Source organism: Dicentrarchus labrax, unplaced genomic scaffold, assembly GCF_905237075.1.
Source record: "Dicentrarchus labrax unplaced genomic scaffold, dlabrax2021, whole genome shotgun sequence".
Taxonomy (NCBI): Eukaryota; Metazoa; Chordata; class Actinopteri; family Moronidae; genus Dicentrarchus; species Dicentrarchus labrax.
Window position 1 is genome coordinate 13881807 of NW_026136702.1, and position 23799 is coordinate 13905605.

Genomic DNA, 23799 nt, shown 5'->3' on the forward strand with positions numbered 1-23799 from the left:
ATTCTCACCTTCTACCAAACATAAATAAATATATGTTTTGTGTTGTACTACAAAATGTCTGTAATTTTATCTTTTAAACAGCCTTGCAGACATCTCTCCTGCTAAGATATTTTGTGATTGTTTTGTATATATTTATATATGTATACATGTATATACACAATTTATATATATATAAATATAATGTAATTGTAAGTTGAAAATTAATATATATATATATATAGTAACGCCTAATGTATAATAATAACATATATAATTAAATATTATTTCTCTGCACAACACATTTTTTATTTTTTTATTTTTATTTTTTTTTTGTTAGCTGACTACAGTTAGCTGACCGTTGTCTTCTTCCCCTGTTGATGTAACATTATGGTAAGTAACGTTAGCTATGTTCTGCTAGCTGTGGCAGGGGGGCAGATAATAACACACCTTCACTGATTCTTGGTGTAGATTTAGACTTGAGCTTTCGATATGGAATAGCTATTCCGTCTCCCTAACACGCATTAGGTGGGTAAATGGGTAAAAGATTGGATTTGGCAACTAGCTAATTGGATTTGTCAATATCTGTCCGGCTTTAGGACCCAGCGGAGTGTGAGGCGCACATGGCGAAGTGTGGCTGCTCCGGTACGAGAGGGGATGGTAGGTCCGCTTCACTACTCTCCAACATCCTCTCTCTCATTCTGGCTTTTCTACCGCTCCTTGCCATAACCCTATCACATGGGCAACACCTCCACACACACACACACACACACACAAAAAACCCTTTAGCTAACACATGTGTTTGAACGTTTTTCCCCCAGACAGTTGCCCGCCAAACGTCTGGGGTAGGAAGGAAAAGTTTTTGACAGCTTCTTTTTTTAAATGACAGCCTGCCGCATCTTGGACTCTTGGTGGTGAAGCTTTTTTTTTTTTTTTTTTTTTTGTCCCTCTTAGCCCCCCATCTTAAACCCACTATACATCTCTGTGAACTGCTTTGACCTGTATCCTCCATCCTGTCCCCTGTGTGAAGTGTCTGGTCGTGCTGCATTAATAACGCAGTTTGACCGGAGCGCTTTCTCCCCCTCCCCGGCTTCACCCCCACCGAGCCCGGGCATCATGAGAACCTGGAGGCGGCGGAAGAACTTTGCCTTTCTGATCTTCGCTCTCCGCGTCTGGTGCCTGTCCACGGCAACAAAAAATGCGGACAGCATGGTTCACAGTATACAGGAGGGTGAGTAGGTAACATAGCTGGTATGATGTCTGTCTTTAGTGACTTGGCTTGTTTTCACATAATGCTGCAGATGTTGAGCCCCAGTCTTGGTCAACTGAGCATGTTTGGAGTTGATTTCATGTATGTTCGTGCAGTGTAAGTACCTTTTATAAGAGGGTTATCTTGTTGTAGTTCACCGGCATACTAATATGTAAAAGAACTAATCTCATCGTTTTTATAGATGTACTTGATGGGACACTTAAATACAACCATTTTTTGACATTTCTCTTCTCATGCAGCTCTTCTCTCACATTGGGGAAATGTAGAAGGGGAAAGAGTTTGTTTGTTTAGATCCATCTTTCTGCTCAGATTGAACAATAAAAGGAAGTGTGGACAGATGAGTTTAACATCCAGGAGGATAGAGCGTCATCTTTAGGCTGTAAATATAAACCAAACAGGATGTTTGTTTTATGAAGCTAAACTTTTATCTTCTGAATGAAAAAGCCAGTAATAACTGCGTATTGTGTGTGTGTGTGTGTGTGTGTGTGTGTGTGTGTGTGAGATGCAGAGTGTGTGCCAGGATAAAGATTGTTTGTATGTGGTACGTGGCAAAGATAAAAACAGCCCCCCTCAACTCTATATTTTAAGTTTTACATGTGTTGGACTGTCAAACTGTTTTCTGTAGATTTTGACAAGTTGGCAGGCACGCACCAATCATAGATTATAGAGAAGACTCTAAATAACTCATCTCTTAACCTCAGTTGACTCCAGTGCATACAGACAGAGACTCTGTAGAGTGTACTTCTAAAACACTATTGCATGTCATCATCACAATGTGAGAGGGTACCATAGGAGCTCAGTGCTCACAAGTCCTGAGGAGGTAAAGTTAAGAAATGTCCACATTAATGGTAAAAATAGAAGTTTGAGTCATATCGTCAATGAATTTCAGCCAGCAAAATTTAAATGCAATGCAGAATCGCTCTCTTTCTTAAAACATGCATGTACTGCTCATTGTTGCTGATTTTGTGCTAACAAACGTGAAGCCTGAGGGTGCATCATTAATAGTACCTCACAAATTACAGCAAAGCTTCAATGAAAATTACCCATGTTTACCGCACACATCATCTCAATGTGGGGTCATTAGAGCTCTCACTCAGAGGGTTAGCTGATATATGAAAGCACGGAGTAAAAATAGTTTTAAGGGGTTGCGTGAGTATTGAAATAGGGCAGTACATACCACCTCTTTGATGTCAGCAGGATATTGACTTCAGCTTCTTTCTGAAATGTTTGTCATGGCCTCCCTCCACCTCGGTGGAGACCGAGCTGCAATGGCTTTAGGATGCTGTAGTTTGTGAAGCAGAAAGAAGCTAGAGAGGTTTTCCTTGAGGCAGACTCTCCCTCAGTTCTCTGACAACATTGTTTGGATTGGTTTATTTCGGAGTAAATAGCTATAGCAAAGCATTTTTTCAATTCAGAAATTCTACAGATTTTTCTGTTTTTATATGGAGTTTGGGATAACAGGAGCTGTCGATAGACAAACTAGCCCCAGGAATATTCTGTTGAATTTGTTTATGTTCTAGTTTGCATGCTAAATGTAAATGTTTATGAGGTGGATTGGTCTAACATGCCATTCAAGAAAGATTAATGTAGTGTAAAACAGTGACAATGTAATATTCATAGTACAGCAAAAACAGTATCAAAAACACATGGTTTATGAGTAGTATGATGACTGGGGCTCTTAACTTCAGACTTACCCCCTGCCCAAAATAAAAGACAGCATCTGTTATTTCAGCAAATTCCCCCAAATTACATATATTTACGTATAAGTGACAAATCCCTCTAGTGGCTATAACAATTATGACATAGTGTGACTCGGTATAGAGTCCACAGAGAAAGAAGGTAGAGGTGATTGAATGGGAAAATGTTGGACTTTGACACAGAACACAGCTGTTCGCTTTCCGCTTGCTACTGACAGTCACGTTGGCCAAATGTTAACGAAATTAAGTAGTGAAAGATGAATTTACACATTAGAGGAACAGCAGGTATTCATCACCAGGGAAAACAAGATGCCTGGGAGTAATATGCAGCTCAGGATGTATGTTAAGTGTAAAGCGGTTGGAAGGTATCTATTTTGCCTGAACGGACTGGTTCAACAGTGGGCTGAATCCGACACGACTGGTTGCTTGACTTTAACCAGATTTGTGATGAGTGCCCTGCCAAAATCACCCAAACTTGGGCCGATGCCATGGGTTGACACTTGCCCAAAGCTAGCCTGAGTGCTGCCTAAATCAACCAAAGTCTCCACCCCCAAAAACTCCATATTTGAGTCCTCCAGTGTCAGAGTACTTCTAAGCACAGCAGCAATCAGCTGCAATCGGCTACCTGGATAGAGTTAAAAACTAAGCAGTGTTAGCAGTTCCTGAATTAAATGATGCATCAGACAGTAAGGGTTATCTCTGCAGAGATTTGGAGGTGTTATGTTAAGTATATCCTGCACTTGAAGCCAGTGATATTCCACTACTAGAGTATTATTTTAAGAAGAATTCAACAAGTGGAAGCACTGTACAAGTTAACAGGTAGATTTAATCACACTTCCCCCGGTAAGCATAGAGTTGTGTTTGGTGTAGCACAAGAGAAACAAAGGCTGTTTACCAAATATATGCCATTGTAGCAAATGATCAAGTGTGAATTTGTGTGTGTGAAATGCTGACATTTTGTTCAGCTCCTCTTGCTCAAAGCTTGAAAGAAAAGGTTTTGTTTGTCCCTGTTTTTTTAAGATCAGAAAGAATACTTGAAATGATCAAAAGGTTGATTGATGGCTTCTTGAGTGAATCTTAGAATATTAACACATTTCCTGTTTAAAGCAGTATTAAAATATGTTCCTCTGTATAAATGTCGCTGTAATTAAATGATGAAAGAATCTGCAAAGTTAAAATCAGGTGATCAGTATTTGAATTGGCTGTCTGCTCATTAGCTTTCAAAAAATCTAAAAGCAAAACTAAGAGAAGTCCCATAAGGGCAAGAATTAAGCAGGCTGTGTTTACAAATCTTTGATGAATCGCTCTGTGGGTCTGTCTCTTTTTGTCTCTCTTCTGCATATCAACTGGTTTTCTGAGGGTCTGATCTATTTTCTGGGTAGAGGCTCAATAAATAATTAGAGACAGAACCAAATGACCTGGATTAGATTTGTGGATATTATCTGGTCAAACAGCAGCATCAGACAGAATTAATTAGAAAGATTAGAACGTCTGTATTGTCTAAACAAACTGGCAGAGAGGAGAATAAAATCTGCCCTGAGCACATTGAAACACTTAGAAATTCATGCACACTCCCTTTGGCCTCTCAGGTGCGTAGCCCACCTTTCAGAACAGTTTCCTAAAATGTAACTCAGCACCCGTCCTCAGGTCTGTGGTAGAGCACTGACGTATGGCTGCCATCTGGGTTAAAACAACCGCTTTCTGCTAAAACCATTTAGGAAATAACCTCACCCTGGTCTGTCTTTCAAACCCTTGGGGTGGCTGTCGCCTGACATTTTGAGGCCAGGCTGGCATTGATTTGTTGGCCACGAGGGAATGACAGACACAGTTAGAAACGTCTCCCTCTGTTAAGCATCATTGGTCATTATAGCCATCAGTGTGATTTAGCTTCTTCCAGCTCACCACGTGTCGCTCTGCCCCGAGGATGACAGGATCACAGATATAATAGATAAGCCGATATTATGAGACGGCAGCACAACACACAACATACAAACCAGCGGCATGCGCGGCTCAGAAATGTTTACTGCTGTGTGATAATCTGAGAAACTAACATGCACACATGGAATAATGCTCTGAGTAATCCCAGATGTCATGACTGGGTGATGAGAGAGAGGGGAAAGAAAGAAAAATGTGTGAGAGGTGTATTGTGAACGTTTGAGGAATCTGGGTGGTAGACAGCAACAGAGCTGGAGACCACCACCTGATAGATAGATAGATAGACAGCAGTCAGTCATAGATGGGATAGATGAGGGTGGGAGCATCCCCTCCCGATCTGCATCAGCCGCCAGCGAACCAGAAGAGACACAGAGACAGGTGCAAAGACAGTTACCTACCTCTCTCATCCATTTACTGCAGTGATTGAATGTGTCATTCTCTCGGTAAAACACCGATATTTTTGTGGGATAGACAATTTTCTCAGAAATTTTGTGGAGCAAAGAGAGGAAGAAATTAATAATGAATAGATTAGAAAGAGTAGGAATGGAACATAGAGTCAATGCTTTTACAACATATCTGAACAGCAAGCGGCTGATATTGATGCTAGAACACAGAATGAAAGCAGATATTGGATTTGCGAGGGGGGGGCAAGCATGCAATTGTCAGTTCTCACGTTTAAAATGAATTAGAGGCCAGAGGTATATCAGAAGAAATATGGAGTATTTTGGCGTGCACAAAAGAGCTGGTGAACATATAAATTCTTTAGAGCAGCGGTTGCTTGTTTTTGTCTTTTCCTTTGACGAAGCGCCCATCTCAAGATATATTAGGTTTTCGCTATGAGAGTAAGGACAGTGGACTGATGCAACAATATAATCCACAGTTGCACAGCGGGCTGATTCACAATGTCGCCCCTCATCAATAATTTCACAACAGAAAGGTCATCACACCTCTGTGTCAGTGTATTTACTGTGAGACGTTCTTGACTGGAGTCTAGCCGTGCTCTTAAGCCATCAGCCTTTATATTGTGGTAGTTTTTGATGGAGGGAATAGAAGCTGCTGAGAGAGTATTATATAGAGTGAACACCTTTGTAAAGAAAGACCTTTGAGGCAGAGGTTGGTTGTCCTTTGCCCACAGCAATTTGGGACCTCTTGATCTCAATATGTGTACGTGTGCATGTGTGTTGTGGGGTTGCCCCTACTTAACTACTTAAATTTCCTTCCTCGCGTGTTTTACAAAATCCTGACAAATACAGAATGTTTTGCTCTTTGTGTTTTTGGTATCAAATGAATATATATTCAATAAATATAGTTTTGAATGTATTAGCCTGTTATAGATCTTTGGATAAATTCATTGTCTAAAAGCCAACCCAAGGGTTTAAAAGCTGTACATGGGCCTTCACTTGGCCCTACCCCTCTGTTGTGTGTGGTGTCCCATTTGCTAGTTAACAATACTGAGAGATGCAGACTTAACTACAGACTTGCCTCTCTTCTAACTCGCTTAATTCTGAACTGATTTTTCAGTTTCTGTAACTATGATCTGACCCTCCAAACAGAGTGGTAGAAGAAAAATTCCCAGAATGCTTTGCGAACTGGAGGACTGTAGTATGAAACGGGGAAAGAAGCCCATAAATATAAGTATCTTCAAACAAATAATCATGCAAAATCTTAAAATCCATTGGAGATCTTGGTTTAATGTGAATGCAAAGAAATTTTGGGATTGGGTCTTTGAGCTAAATGTTAATGTGAGCAAGCATGCTAACAAGCATGTGCTCATTAGCCTAAAGCCAATGGGGAATGCTATCAGTTTTCTATTTCTTCATGAACCAAAATATTTGAAAAATGTTTTTTTTTTTACCTGAATTTCAACCTGAAGATGGCACTAGATGAAACGTCAGAGCATTACCCGAAGTTATTACAATTCTTCCTGAGGGGAACATCAGTACTAAATCCCAGGGCAATCTATCCAATAGTATTTGAGACATTTCATTCACCATAAATGTCAATCTTATGATGGCCGTAGGGGAAAAGGAAAGGGATCACCAAAGTCAGTAGGATTCATCCCTGAATGTCAGCACAAAAGTCCATGGCAATCTAACCCACCAATCCCGACCGACTGATCGACATTGCCATCCATAGAGCCGTGCCGCTAGCATTGGTAAAAATCCATATTCGTTGAAACCCCGTCTCCCCCACAAATGGCTGCTAGGTGACCCGGCATGTGTGATAAGTTTCTGTTAATCCACAAATCCTCCATGATGAAATCCCCATAGCTCTGAGACATAATGCCCAAATCTGTGCAAGACAAGATGGGAATTGGCTTTCCCACTGTTGCTCCCACCGGATGGGAACAGGACACAAGCAAATCTCACTAACCCACCCTGAGAAGTCTCCTATTACCGTTATTTCACTGTGAGTCACTGACCTCGTAACTTACTCTATCACGCCAATAATGGGCTGTTCTGTTTGGATTGGATCTTGGGGGTCCCACATCCAGGATTAACACCTTCTCAACTTCAGTGCTAATTACTCCAGCGTGTCATCATAGGGGAAAGTGAGCGATGAGGGAGTTGATAGAGGGAGGGACTGTTGAAATCAGGCAATGAGGGAACACTCAAATTCTCAGCTCCTCCAAAAGCCTTTGGGAGTCTTTGTTTTTTTGTCTCTCAGCCTGGTCTTTCCCACTGTAAATAATAAGCTCATGATGTTGTTCTTCATTGGGAGTCATATTGAAAACCACCCTCTCTTTGTTTTTGTTTGTACCTATTTCATTCTGCTTTGGACAACTTAGCACATCCACTAGACCCTTTTCTGTTATCCATGTACGCTGGTAGTAGAGGAGCCAGAGTGCAGTTGTGGAAAAAGTACTTCATTTGAGTCAGGATATTATTACTTTGCTGAAAACACAGGAAATGTACTCACTTATAAAAACAACAAATTTGCTCCATTTGATCCGGAGTGTAGCAGTCTGACCCTATGTCCCCATGTCGGTTGATCGGTCCACCACTTTGGTCCAAATATCTCAACGACTATGGTTTGGATTACAAAAGACATTGTATCCATTACTTTGGAAGACATTCCCATCAGCACTACCACATGTTAAGACATCTTGTTGTGAAATCAGATCAGAATCGACAACGTACAACAGTAAAGAGCTAAGAAGCTTGTTTCTTCTACCCCTTTAAAAGGCTGGCAGACATGGATTGAGGCAGAAACATAATTTGATATTTTTGCCCCTCCCGCGTCATCTCTAAATAAATCCACACATTTTTGAAGACAGCTTTCAGAGTTTGTCTTTGAACATTGAAAGTGCTTGGAAATTACAGCTCTGGCCAGTGTCTTGTTGAATATACTGTAATTTCCATCTTATTGCTGGAGAACATGAACTAACATAGTGAAAGCTAGCCAGTTCATTATGCTGCTCGAGATGAAACGCAGACATGAAAAATACATTTGTGCATTTGCTCTCTACAGAGAATAGAAGCCTATACATATGTTTCACTGGATGACTTATTTTAAGTTGCTTCTAGCATCAAACATCAATTCATATGCAGCAAAGTAGCTAGCACTTCAGAGATCTACAGCCGTACTCCTTTTTTTAAACAATGCTGTCTTCTTTTGTATGTCTTTTATTAGTCTAGGAACATCATATTGAGGATGAGCTGTGTCAGCAGCAGGGCTTTTTTCTTTTTACTGTTTATAAAAAAGGATTCATCGTGGGCCTTTTAACAAGAGGAATTGTAAAATGCTGTCTTTGATGTGCTGGTAGGAAGAGTGTTTGTTATGAAAGGAAACCCAGGCTTTTTGTTTAATGCTGAGTTTCACATTGTGACAAGACTCACTGTGACAACCTGTAATATGGCAGACAGTTTCTAAAGATTATGTTGATGTCTTTCTGCTTCTCTGAGTGACTACCTGCTAATTAAATAAATGCCATGACAACCTCACAGGTATCAAGTTCCAATTGATGTTTCAAAGGTAGATTCCATTTTTACTTCCAGGAACGACTCTATTAAGATAGTCATGAGCTGCACCGTGTTTCAAAGCGGCCTCATTCGCCATTCTCTTTGTTAAGGGCTCTTTATTTCCGAGGGCACATTGTAGGTGTAGCATCCGTTGCTGTATTTAGGTCAGTGGTGTTTTCATACGGAATCAGTAATTGGATGTATACAGAAAGCTCCACTAATGTGTTTTTAGAGCTCCTTTGTTCCACTTTGACCCAAAAGATGAAAACATTTTAGCATCTTTAATCCTCAGATTTCTGTGTATGAGAATGAGAATGAACCTGGAGCATCTGAGGCAGAAGTAAGAAAACCCAGAAGACTTCACTGAATCAGTGAACTAAGCATCACTGGCTTCTTGTACTTTCTTTACTCTTATTCCTCTCTTTCTCATTCTTATGCCATGTGCAGCCCCAGGTATGTTCACAAGTAACAATTTGTGTATAATATTGTAGTGTACCTACTAATGACTAATAACACAGTGTGTATGACTTAGTGGCATCCAGTTGCACAGTACACTGCCCTTCCAAGCACATAGGAGAAACAATGGGATCTGCAAAACCTGCGAAAAAACGTGAAAGGCACAATCTTATTATTGATATTTCAACATATGGACTGGGGATTGAAACACCAAGCCTGGGATTTGGTGAACTGTGATTTATTAGCGATAAAGATCAATACCACTCTAATCTGGAAATTTGCCTGGTTACCTCATGGTAACAACAAGACCTCAGGAAGTCTCTGCACCCAGGCAACAAGCAGTTGAGCATGTCACCTCTCACAAACCCACTAATTGTCATTTCGGTTTATCCACTACAGTTTTTGTAAATAATAAACAAATGATATATTACCATTAGTGAGCTTTAGTGGCAATGATGAGCAGACTTAAGACAGGCTAGTTGTTTCCCTTGCTAAGCTAAGCTAAGCTAGTTGGCTGCTGATTGTTGCTTCACATTTAACAGACGGATATGAGAGTGATATAATTCTTCCCTTCTAGATTCAAGCAAGAAAGAGAATAATTGTATTTCTCAATATTAGTGTATTACTTTGAATATTGGCAGGTTTACATTTTTGTAAATGTAAACCTGCAAATATACATGGGCAGGTAAAAATGCTGCCACATTACAGAATGTTAAACAATCAATAGCCAATGTTTATAGTAGTAGTAGTGTTTATATGAATCTTTGGTAGTTGAATCAACACCTCTATTGAACCTCTCTCAACAGAAGTTTTATCTTCACAAAGGTAGAAAACACTGCAGAACTAAGGTGCTCATATATTTTATTTCATGTATATTTCCAACACGTCAGTAAATGAAAAAAAAAACATTTAAAAAATGAAAAAACTGTCCACACTGATAATACCACCTATCTCACGTCCATGGAGTGGTTTCAGCTTGGCTCAATATGTTGCTGTTTTGTGATCAATATGTGTGATCAATACAGTGGGCACTCCCACAAGATTAGAAGGTTAGAGCCAGATTTCCATCGAATCCAATTGCAGCAGTTGAACTCACCTCTGCTGCGTGTTGCTTGTCAGCGTTTTGGCACAAGACACTTGTCCTTGTGTATAATAGTGAAACCTTCATTTTCCTTTTCTTCTCTTAAAGAGGCTCCTCCAGTGAGTCACTATTGGCAGAGATTCCCCTTTTGAGAGCATCACAGGGGTTTGATTGGAGGCTTGGAGGGCTTGGTTTGCAGCTGCTCTGAAGATATTGAACATGAAATCTTTGCTATTATCAAATCCATAATCAGAGTTCTTATCCTCTGATCTGCTGTTATTAAAGGTCTGTTCTCTGTGTGGAGGAATAACTGAAAAGTCACATCTCTGGGGCCATGTTGTGTTTCCTCGCTTTTATATTTGACCTCAGTTGAAAGCTGTAGGGATAAGGCCTGTGTGGTTAAGAGCAACTAAGACAGATGTAGTTTGCATTTGCAACATAAAATATCTGATTTTGAGTTTGTTAGATACCAGTATTTTTGTAGTAGGGTTCAGGAGGCGTTAACACTACTAACCAGCCTTCATCATTTCTCCTGTTGTCTACTGTATCTCTGTGCTCTGAACTTTAGGATTCTTCTGTTCGTCCATTTCAGGAGTATCAGCAGCAAAGATGATATACTTTAGGTAGTAATGATGAATATTGTACAATAAGGCAATTATAACACTTCTACAATAGAGCTGAAAAAATAGGCTGATTAGTTGACAGAGATAATCTGTGTCAGTTTTTTTTTTACAACAGAATAGTAATTAAGTCTTTTTTTTTTAAATAAAGATTTTAATATTTGATTTATTTTCTGGTTTTCTTACTCCTCTACAACAGTAAAACTAACACCTTTGGATTTTTGACAAAACAAGCCTTTTGAATACAGTGTCTTGGCCTTCAGGTAAATGTGATGGGCATTTTTATGTAATTTTTATTATTATTTTATAGATCAAATAATTCATAGAGAAAACCAAAGCATTAAAGCTCAGTCATAACTTTGAAAAACAGCAGTTAACAAAATGTCACTCACAAAGGCAATTTGGTAGCTTTTGATTACATGATATTGTGAGAACTGCTTTTTCCAAGGTCGAGAGTAAACTCAATTAAAAGGTTTTTATTCCTATGCTAAAAAATCTAAACCTGCAGGGTGTAACAATTTCTCTAAAATACACCGTATGTTACACATAGTTTGTATGCAAATGCCATTTTAGGATAATCAGATTGCAGGAGGTTTTTTTAAGTCACGCTGTGATGTTCACGCTCTCTTGTACTCCCTCAGCACATTGCCTATAGATTACTACATGTCCTTCATCCCCCTGTTTTGACCTTCCTTACGTTGTTTATTCTTTTGTTCATCTCAAGAGAGGAACCCCACGTTAACATTGCTGATTGAGCAGACACAGTATTAGCTGTGAATGAAAAGTGGTGTATTCTGTTTCTGCTGTAGACTAAAGGGAACGCAGATAATGCTGCACATATGCATTCTTCAGCACATTAATTATGCATGTATAGCTGCCTCGCTTTAATCACCCCCACAATATATGCACCCTTCTCCTCAAAAAAGATGAATAAATAAATCTACAAATAAATGTGAAAGTCATCAGTAAAGGTCTCTGATGCAGCAGGTAAAATACGTGTGCGTAATGTGTTTGATTTTTGTCCGCAGCGCCCTCAGTTTGAAGTAATTGCAGCTCATTTTGTTTGTTTATATTGTTGGCTGTGTCACTTCCCTGCTGAGAAAAGTGGACTTCAGGCCCTGTTTGAATTCACATTACCTACCAGTTAATTAGTAATACACTCATGTTCGGGGTGGAATGCCAAAATGGCAGAAACGAATCATCCTTGTGAGATGGTCCAAATGGAGTTCGCTTAAAAGAGCTTTGGTTTTTTTGAGGCTATTTAAAGAGAGAGTCGGGGAAAGATGTTTTTGGCTGCCAAACAGACTTGTGTTTTTTAGATGTATGACCCGCAGCTGATTTTCCCTTGTGTCCAATATGGGGATACAACTGTGGTTGGCTTAGCAATCAAGATACTCTCCAGAAAACATATGGGATTAACCCAGTTTTAGTTTGAATTTCAAAGGTTCCCAAAGAGGATAAAGCCCATGAGAATGATCATGAATGTCACATTTCTTTGCTGTTTGAAGGGAGTGCTTCTTTTTGGGGAGCAATGACGGGTGTTGCAGCATAAACTACAGTATATAAACTTTAATCTTTATCCAGCTTGAGCCCTGGTGCACACAAAAACCTTGACAAGCTCACATACAGCATTCGGTTCTCTTGCACACACATACATAAACATTAAATCACACATTGAAGGGGTCAGTATGTTTCTAACAAAGTGCTTGAATTTGCATGTTCAGAAAGCAGCAATCGAACAAGGGCACGCACTTCACGCTGCAAGTGTGTAGAAGTGAAAAACAAGGCAGAAATTGAACTTCTCTCTCAAGATTTCCTTATTATTCTTCACACAACTTCTTCCATCACTTTCTCTGTGAACAAACAAGTGCAACAGCATGAATGCCTTTGAGGAAAGATTGCCCAAAAGAGTGCAGTTCATTGTGCTTCAGGCCCCCCACCTCTTTCTTTCGAGTGTGACCACTCACAACATCTATAAACGCTTTTGCCCTCAGAGTCGGTCTGATGACATCTTGTATGAACTAGTTTGTTCCTAGCATACCCCTGCTTCAGTTTCCTCTGTGCATTGGTATTCAATTAACATACAGTATCTGAGAGATCTAAATGAATTTGCGAGGGACATCAGTGGAAGTGTCTTTTATTAGCAAGACGTCTGCATGACTTTCCTTTTATAGCTGCTCTTTAATGGCACTCTAGCCACAGCCTGTGGTCTCAGTCATGCTGCTCCGTCTGTCTAACGCGGTTTTCATGCACCACTAAAACCAACAAACTACCATCGGCACATGTTCAAATACCCCATTAAATAGAGGAGGTCCCTTTTATGCCCTTGTTAGCTTATTATGCACTGTGGATATACGGAGAGTCGTGGGCCACAGTGAGAGCGCAGAGCAACCGCTGTCACAGACTGTTTGAAGATGTAAGAAATGCAGTTTGTGGTGGTGCAGGAGTCCTCGCTGAATTTCGTCTTCAAAGAAAAGAAACGTCAGGCTTTTAAGAGACAGAGTGCTTGAAAATGAAGACACTGCCAGCCGGGAGGAGAGAGGGAAGAAGAGTAAACAAAATATGTCAGACAGTAGTATCGTTTTTCAGTGTACTACTGAACTCTTGTTGTACCCCGCGTGGCGCTACACATGCTCATGCAGACAAACAGATCCTTTATGTGCGTATCTCAAGGGATTAGGGAACAGGCCTAGACCTTAGACGTACAGTAAATAGAGACACAGCATGCTCTTTCGGTCTTCCTTTGGTGATAGCAGGAGTGTGAAACCTCAAACAACCTCTCCCCTCCCCTCTAACACTCCCTCTCCACTCCATCTCCACAGGTCCTCTCTGGGTTTGTAACATTTATTGGGCTTCACAGGAAGCCTGCTGGGCCTGCTACAGCGCAGACATGCCCAGTAAGGCCGTGGGAGCATTAGGGACAGCCTCAGTTGTCTGTGGGAGAAAAGGGATGAGAGCTGAGAGAGTAGAGGGAATTGTGACTGCGATTCCCACATTCAGCTTGAAGCCACTGATCCGATTTATTATATTTCATCCTATGCTATATATATGTATACATCCCATTCTGTTTGCCTCCCAAATGAGCAGTCTTTAAGAGCTCGTTAGCATAATTGGCTTCAACTTTGCTAATTTTACTTCAGTGACAAGAGGAGTAAGATGATATGTTGAAGAGAGAAAGTGCAAAGAAGGAGGAAACAGAAAACTGCAGCGCTAGTTTCTGACCTACAGTGAAAGAGGCAAAGATAGAAACAAAAATAAGAAATGGAAAGGACAATTTTATCCTGGCAGTTGTTTTTTTTTTTTAACTCCACTACCGTCTGGAGATATTGTAAAGGCTGACTTCCCCATAAACTGTGTGGGAGCATCTATTATTGATGTGTCTGTGAATGTGGTCCTACTTCAGAGGCCCTTTGGGGGACAGCACATCTCCTCTCAGGCTCCCCTGCCTTTGTTACAGGCTTTCTCTCTATCTGAAGCATTTTTGGTTTGCTTGAATTATTGAGGATATTACAGAGCAGCTTTGACCTATATCGCTGACCCCTTTGTCTGCATGCCAGTTTAACAAAGTCTACTGTATAAGCATTTGTAGGATGTTTGTAGTGTGATGTTACATTTTCATTATTCAACTATTTAATCTGCCCTAATTATCTTTTTTTTTTACAGGAAGTAGTTCAGACAAGCCTAAACAGCGAGGGGAAGCAACCAAAACAGAGCGCTATGGGACCACCGTACCGCTGCTGCTGAAGGGCAAGGAGCGCAGACCCCTCTGCCAGCTCCCAGCCGGGGTAAATACTCTCAAGGCTGTTTAGCAGTACTAGCTTAATGCTAATAAGCTGGCTCCCAAGTGTGCTTCCAAGAGCTCAGCCAAGTACAGATGTGTGGCTTTTTGTTTGACATAACCACAGTATATGATTCCCTGTTCGCCTGCTTGCTTTTTTCTTCAGCAGAAAGTCCCTTCCTCAGCTCTGTTTATCCTGTTGTGGTTTCTCTCCTCTCCTGCTCCCTCTCCTCTGTTTTTAAGTACGTCCTCTTTTGTTTGTTGAATACACAGTTGCCCCATAGGCGATACATGCTGTGAAATTATTCCTGAAGCACACCAGCCTTTCAACAGTTTTTACAAGTCAGCAGTTCACGAACCTGACACTGTGAGAAATATTCGAGAGCATGAAGTAGCCTTACAACACGTTATAGATGTGTTCTTTCCATTCGTACATATGTACAGTCAAATCAACCCTCTCTGGACTCTCTAGATTTGTGTTCTCAGGCAACGAAAACCAGCCTGTCCCACCTACTACTGCTGGAAAAAAGAAAATGTTTGAAATTCGGCATCCCCCACCACAACTTAAGGAAACTTTTCCAGAGGAGGGAAATGCGTAGGTGTTGAGAACTCCCTGAGCAATCAAACATTTTTTCCTGGTGCAGGGAAGTCACCATCTGAGAGTAGCCTTATATGCTCCTCTCTCAAATTCAGTCAGTAGGGGAAGGGCAGTGATGTTAATTAGCTGAATTGGTTATCACTAACATGTCACATAGGCATGAGGGGAAAAAAAGCAACTTTTAGCTTCATGGAGTTAATTAAGCAGCCCGTTTTTAACTACATCAAATATGTTTAACCACCAGCTACTGCTTACAAACTGACCCTTCCCATATTAAACTGACCGCTAGGGCAGCTGCTTGATTGTCTTATTGCACTAAGACTTAAACCTTCCCGGATAACAGATTTATATAGCTGCTCCTTGTGCCAATAGAGGGTTATCAAGCAATCGTAAAGTATTGCAGAGTCATTACTTACAGTGACATCCACTCTCCACACACACATAACTCTCACACACAAACATAGACACCCTGACTCTCAGACAGAGCTGCAGACCGGGTGGCAAAGTATTGGCCTCAAGGCACTGGTCAGCAGATCTAAGAAATGTCACAGTACATCTGAAATATCAACTGATGTGATTTCTATTCCTCACTCATTGAGATGTCTTTCTTCGTGTTTTCCCTGTTGTATTTCCTCATGCATGAATACACTTTTCTTCTGTCCTGCTGCAAGGGCACTCTTATGATAACAATTTTCTTAAGGCATCAAGTCATCTTAGAGCTGTTTGCTGGGAAATGTTTTGAGATTTCATTTAGGATTAAATTTCAAAAAGGCACTTGACATTTTGAGCAAAATCTCCTGCATCACCTTCATTTCCTGGGTTCTGGCAGCCATGAATTAGTGGCACGAAATACTCATACGCAAGTCATCACAGTCTGCCAAAGCATTAGCAGTAACTTAGTAGAAGAGCATTTTGAAGCCAGTGTAGGAATTGCAGACTTCGTCATTAATAATTAAAACTAATATCTATAAAGGTAATCACTGAATGTGAATAAATTGAATCACTATTACAGAAAAAAAAAAGATTATAACATTGAAGAGACAGAGTACAGATAGAAACCTTGAGTAGGCCGTGTTGTGACGTGCACAGACTTGGGAAGTGTAGGATGTGGCAGCTTTCTTCCTGTTCCTCTAACACTATTGTGCCTTACCACATCCTGCCTGGTACACAGCCTGTGTAAGTAAGGTGAAGCTTCACACAAATGCTGATCCACAGGCAGGATGGGTGAGATCCGGGCACCACCTCAACACTCCCATCATCTTTTTGTGTTGCAGAGACATCCTGCGTCACTCCAGCTGCTGGTACAAGCGGAAGGTGAACAGCTGATTCTGTTGCTGGAGAAAAATGAGTGAGTTTTCCACTGATTAATTTTAATTCTCTTTCCACACTCACCAGGACAGAGGGAACTTCATATTTATTATTATAATCACATACAGAGCCAATAGATAAACCCACACTGCCAGCTATGGCTGGCTGGATTTATATATGCAAGAGGGGGAGAAGTTGTATGGGTCTGGGCTATAATATAGTGTATTCAAGGAGGGAGAAAATAATATGTCCCCTAGTGATTGGACTCTTTTATGGTTCAGTCTCTCTGAAGGGCCTAAAGATGAAAGCTGATAAAGAATAATGCAGAAGAGAGCTCCGAGGACATGCTTGTCCTCCCCTCCTTTCCCTCTCCTCTCATCACTCCACTCCCTTCTTGACTGCGGAAAACAACACAGTGAACTGTGAAACGAGGGGTGGGGATCATTTGGAGTTCATAAATATGTAGATACACACACAAATTGTTTCCTATAAAGAGAAAAGACTGTTGTAAAGCCAGAAGAAAAAGTGCGTAAAGGTTACATGTCCGGGGAAATTTACAGTCTAACAAGAATGATGACATCGCTGTCTCAGGTCTTCTTTCTGCCAATGTTTCTTATTCAGAGGGAGTGGAGACATAATATTTTACCCTGCTGCTTTGGGATACAGATATTGACACTAGAATGATGGGTTTAGTCCACAACTGGTCAGACCTCCATCTCTGGTAACTCTAGAACAAACACAAATGGGACTGCTGAGATTTTCTTGCTGCTTCCCCTTTTTATACCGCAGAACCTTTAGTCGGAGTTTGAAAATGAAAAACGACTGCTGTTGTCAAAGTTCAGTAATATTGATTTACACAAGGCTTGGGCGGTATCTACATTTTCATACCTTCATTACTTCCTGACATTTCACCGGGGTATATGGTATATGATGGTATTTGGTTAAAAAAAAAAACAACAACAAAAAAAAAAACCTTAAAAGCTGAAGTCATTGTAGCAGCTTTTTTAAACATCTTTTTAGCAGCCCAGAATCATCTCACATCACTCTACTCAGCCAATCAAATATGTGCATTGCGACTTGACTCAGATAGTGAGATAATCACAGCCTGTGTGACACAAAGGAGACGAAATAAGAGACACTGGGAGAAATAAGCAAGTCTGAAAAGTAATTTCACATGGTGTGCTCTAAAATGAGAAAAGTAGACGCCGAAAAGAACTTTGTATCAAGAATGGACAGACTCTTACATGTTCATTCTTCCCACAGGCAGACCGTGGCGATTATTAAAACGCCAATGTGAAACGCCACAAACCTTATGAGACAAGCACAGAGCTCTTTGCCCAAAGATACCCACTCAAATCCGAACAGAAAATAAAACCAACCATCGATCCACCAGAAAGAGGAGCATCATTTTTTGACAGTATTGAAAATCATATAATCAGGATTTCTAAATATGCTGGGATACTGTAATACCTTGATACTGTCCAGGCTTAATTTACACATTCATTATCTCTTATACATGTGACATATAACTGTCAACCACTCTGAAATATTGCAAATCTAAAACCACTATTTAACCAAAAACCACAACCACCCCATCCCTGTTCAGAAATAGCACGTTCTTTGGAAACACACTGTCCCGGCTGACTCTTCCATTCACTGTTCTCCATGTGACCTCTAGTGACCTCAGCATCAGCTGTGAGTCATCCGTCACCAGGCCCAGGAGCATGCTGCCATTCCCATCCGGCTTGTTCCCTGTCAGGCCAGATGTGTCCTCTGATATCACTTCACCAGTTCAGCCAACTCAGAACAGGTGGTCTGTGACCTCTACATGGGTCTGTTTTGCCGGGGCTGTAACCGTTCAGTCTGGGGCAGAAGGACAGATGAGGGCGCATGAAAGGGAACTACTAATGATGTATGGATGCCTTGATATTTTTTGGGCTAATTTCCAGTAATATTTTGTATCTGGAAACACTGAGTCCCACTCCTATATACAATATATATTTCCCTAAATGTAACATATTGCACACATTAAAGTTAGTTGAACCAATCCAACGTTGCTGAGATATGCTTGATAGTTGAATTGCTCAGCATTAAGGAAAGTGGTTCCTTTTAGGGTTTGAATATCAGTTTATTTTCATCTCCAGCAAAATGTGGAAGTTAAAAGGCAGTTTTCATAATAACAGCACTTTAGAGGTTAGGTTCGCAAATATATTTCTTTCCTACCCAAAGCTGCCCTCCTTGCTTTACTTGCTGACGCATGCTGTCACAGTGGATATCTTCATGTTACTCATAGCAGCGTCTTACTTTTTAATGCCACTCCACAGTTTTAATGCCGCAAGGCTGTGTGGAATAGGTTTGCGTTTTAATAGAGCTCAATAGGGAGCACAGCGGTCACAGTTTTACTGATGATCCATAAAGAATTGGCTGGATTGGATACCGAACTTGAGCATCAGTATGGGGTGGTTCCTACACCGACAACAAAATCGTATATATATGCCGCTCAAAAAATGCACACGTGCCAAGTAGTATGAAGTAGATCTGCTGCTTGAATGGCACACAGGTCCCCACTTGCATTTTTTTTGGAAGTGTTTAATGCTTTAATATTTTCAGTTCTAGTCCAAATCATGAAATTATATCCAACACTGCAGTTTTGATTTAGTCTAATGGTCCAAAAAACATCTCAGTCTGTGTAAGCATGGTATCTCTTATAGAAGAGAACTTTAATGCTACTTAAGGAGAAATGTGGCGAAACATTTAGAGTTTTAGAGATGGAAGATTGCAGAATCAAGGGAAAAAGAACAAACAACCATTATGTGTTGTGGATGTGAATAGATATGAATGCAGGGAGAGCTTAGGAAGTTTTGCTTCTTTGTGCTGATTTATTGTAGGTTTCCTGTGAAGGCTCATCCTTTTTTTGCTTGAATCTGCTGAGCCCGTGCAGTTTGCTCATTTGGCACCGCTGCCGAGCACACCTGTTCCAAGGCCAGTGTGAAATGATCTCAGTCCTCACCAATATAAACACGCTACCAGATCCAATTAATAAACTGCTGTTTGTTAGCCGCTGGGCCCTGTCCCAGGAAAACTTGGCTACAGCAAGACAAGTACAGATCTCCTGAGGAGAGAAATCAGCGGGGTGCACTGTGTGTGTGTGTGTGTGTGAGGAAAGTTTCTATAGGTGGCATATGGCTAAATTTAGTTCCATTGTGTGTGTGTTTAAGAGAGTCTCTTTGTTTTTATCCACCTTGTGCATATTGCATTCACTGCTGGAAAGCTTGGACTGGATTTTATCTCCCCAGGTGGTAGAGGCCACTTCGTTTGTGTCCTTGCCAGTCCCTTGGTCTGTATAAGATAGGCAGTCTCTGTATTTCATAGTCTCTTAAATTTACTGTTTTACAAGGTACCACCAAAATTGTATCACAGTAGTCAAAAGAAGAGCCTTGGAAACCTCAGAGTGTTCCTGTTTGTGAATGTCTGTGCTGAAAAAGTCAGTTCAGAGTAAAAGTTCCTTTGCACTCTACTCTCTGTTAGTTTTGATTTTGGATTTTGTCAGCATTGTAACCGAGCAGCACATGACTTAGACCGGGTCTCTGCTTGATTTCAATTGTAACAGTCTTTTATGCCATTTCATATAAACTTCTTTGTTCTACATGCCAGTTCAGTTAAAATAAGTAGCTTAACATGGTTGAAAAGGAGAAAATGTTTTCCCATTACTCTGTCACATTTCTTATTTTGTAAGAGCAATGGGAATGGCTGTGTCATATACAATATTTAAGACTTGACTTGTGGTACAGTACAAAAAGAGCTGGACAGAAATTTAGACTTGTGCCAGCAGCGGCTGCTTTGATGTATAGCATTGATCAATGGCACAGTTGGCCAGCTTCAAATGATTAATGGTGGTCGTATGGGACATTCCACATTAGTCTTGATTAAAGACTTCAATAGCACTGTCTGGGGGACCAAGGTGCTTGTGTGTATGTGTGTGTGTGTGTGTGTGTGTGTGTGTGTGTGTGTGTGTGTGTGTGTGTGTGTGTGTGTGTGTGTGTGTGTGTGAAAGAGAGAGAGGGGGGAAAAGAAGTATCAAAGATGTAAGGTTTGGCCCACTTAGTTAAGTTTTCTACGTTTAGTATTCTAATTTCTGGTTTCTAAGGCCCATTATTGTTTGATTTATCTCATTTAAAAACTTTTTACTTTTAATGAACAATGGCCACAAGTGACAATTATGGGATAGAGGTAAGTACAAAAACTTCCTTTAGTTTTAAGAAGCAGAAGTAGAGAAGAGTTATAAAGTCCCAAAACTCAGTAGAGTAAGTTAACCAGCAATTTAATTAGCTAGAATTAACCACCGTAAGCTATTAGTCTCAATAAGTAAGGCTGTTGCATCAAGAACCTGTGTATTGTAGTGTATTGAGTTTAGCAACTGTGTGTTTTGTTGCTGGTAAGTTTCTTTTCATTTTTAAGAGGAAGAATGTGTTATTCTTTCAAAATAATGATGTCTCACACAATAAATACAAATAGTACAAAATAGTCTGAAACTAACAGAATTCTGATCAAAATCAGAAAAAAACAAGATTACGAAACAATTTGATGCCAGCTTTAGCTAGTTGACACTTTTCAATACTGGATACATTTTGATTTGTACCAGTAACAGTAATAACAGTAATACAAACACAGAAACACTTCATGATATGCTTCTTTACATTCTATCCAAATTGGATGTGATTTTAGTCATTTAGTGTCAATGTTTTTTAATTTTTGAAATAATATAGACAGCAAATGCTGCTCTTTGTCTCCACCTGTGGGTTAAACTGTCCCAGCTTTTATTTTGAAAGTAGAAGGCAGGATCTAACAGAATGACCCTTCGGCTTTCAGATCAAATTGAACAGGTGACGCTCTCAGTTTGAGCTCAAGGGATTCAGCTTTGATCATTACCAGCGTAGGAATTCCTATTTCTTGCTCAAATGTAGTAACATGATTCCGCTTGCTAAAAAATCATCTGTTATGCTCACGCTTCAGTCCTTTCTCCCACAGAAATCGGATTCTACTCCTATAAATCTGTGCTTGTGCGCTCTCAAGGTTTATAGGTCCAGTGTGTAACATTTAGGAGGCTCCATTGGCAGAAATGGAATATAATATTCATAGGTTTGTTATCATTTTTAATAGCCTGAAAATATAAGTTATGTTTTTGTCACCTTACAATGAGACATTTTGTTGAGTTGCCTTTTGTGAAGGCCGCCATGTTGAACTGCCATGTTTATACAGTAGCCCAGAAGGGACAAACCAAACACTGGCTCTAGATAGGAGCATTCACGTAGTTTCTCCTTCGCGCTTCGAAGGGGGCAAGTTGCGATCTCTTGAACTACACAGCAAGATGCCACTAAATCCTACACACTGGCCATTAAAGTAGCACTTAAATTTGTTTTGCGCTCACTCAAATCTTTTGTCGATAATATACTTCCATAACTTTTAAGACTGTATTGTCATTTTGGGTCAGTTGTTTTCAGTCCCAATTGAAACACAATGAGCTGGATGTGTTCGTAGTCTAACTAGCTCTCTGCACAAGACCGTGCATTTCCCAGTGAGAACATTTCCTTTCATTCTTCTATGGCAGGAAAGAAAAGAGGAAAAGAGCCCTTTTGGAACACATGGCCACATTTAAACAACATCATTATGTTTTTGACAAAAAAAAATCCCCATAGCAACATCCTCAGTGTGTTTTCTGTGGGGAATAAGATGCACTCCATTTCAATAACACAGCTGACAATGCCAAGATCTCTCTCAATGTGTGGTACCACACAGAAGGAATATTATTACCAAGTCAGGACAGACAAAGAAAGATCCCAGGTTTCCTTTAATTGGATCTGTCAGGACTATGAGATAAGTTGAACTGTATGTGGCTCTGCCTTTCAGCAGCACTATTTATGTGGAAAATAACTGGCTGCTAGCTTGTTTGGCTGTCAACTCTGATGCCTAATCAGGGTTGTAAAAGGAGCTTTTATATGTGTAACTACTCAGTAATGATAGGTTTTCATGCAGTCTAGATAAACCTGTACTGACCTAATGACCGTATGAGGTCAGGAAATAGACGGATGCTGGATGTAGAGCAGCAACAAACTTCACAAGCAAGACTTTGGCAGTCTACTTCCTCTTCTGCTGCCTCTTGCACCAACTCTTCCATCACTCCCACTTCCTCTGTTCCCGCAGGTCTGTGATCGAGTTGTTGCTCGTTGATGCTCTCTTCCTGTCACATGTCTCGCTGTTACTGTCTATATCTAGGTTTTTCTGCACCGCTATCTCTTGCTGTCCCTTCCTATCCCTTCCTCCCACGCTCTCCACATGCGTGCTTGTGTTTTCACCAAGCAGCTCTTCTTTCACCATGCAACCTGAGACCCTGTCAAAGGCACCAGTGGGGAACACTGGACCTCAGGCCGCTGTCTGGTGCCAGCGCATGTGTACTCAGACTTTGGTGCCAAGTCTCTGTGTGTCTTTTCTTTGGATGCCAAGGCATTTTGCTCCGCCTGTCACAATCAATTCACACATTATTACAAGGTTAAATACCAGTCACCTACAAGCAAGGGGTTTCTGTTGGCTGTTACGCCGCACTTGTGTATGCCAATTATTCAGATTTTCTGTTATGATACAGTATAGCAGATGTCCAGTGGTGTATTTTATATTTTTGCCTCATTCATTTAAAAGAATAGTTTAACATTTTGGGAAATGCTTTTTGCGGAGAGTGAGATGTGAAGATTGATACCACGCTCTCATGTCACGTCTTGATATTGACTAATGAATTTATGGTATCATGACATCCCTAGTCTTAGTGCTAAGCTAGGCTAACTGGCTGATGGCTGCACAGAGAGCTCTGGCAACACAGGGCCATCTGTCACATTTCCATTGTTTACCTAGTGATTGTCGTGAAAGGACAAATTGATTGCCGCTGTAATTACTTTCCAGAGTTTTAAAATCCTTCCTCATAGTATTATAAAGCGCTGTGCAGGGCTTTGGTGTTTGAAAAGCATTCAAAGTCATTGATCTGGTACTCAAATATTCCTTCCTGGATCATAGGATCATATTTAATTGTCTCACTGGTACCCGAAATATCAATCCCCACCAAACTTATA

General features: G+C 40.5%; 1 protein-coding gene across 3 annotated transcripts in view; it reads left to right on the forward strand.

Moving 5' to 3' along the window:
• Positions 1-646: 646 nt before the first annotated feature.
• adam12b (ADAM metallopeptidase domain 12b) overlaps positions 647-23799 on the forward strand; it is a 78423-nt gene continuing 55270 nt past the window's right edge. For 2 of the 3 annotated variants that reach the window (XM_051377937.1, XM_051377953.1), the window contains exons 1-3: positions 647-1207; positions 14661-14782; positions 16648-16721. In XM_051377937.1, the coding sequence (XP_051233897.1) occupies positions 1093-1207; positions 14661-14782; positions 16648-16721 (311 nt within the window). In that variant the 5' untranslated portion in view covers positions 647-1092. The remainder of the gene's footprint in view (positions 1208-14660; positions 14783-16647; positions 16722-23799) is intronic. The other variant, XM_051377945.1, reaches the window with a different exon arrangement.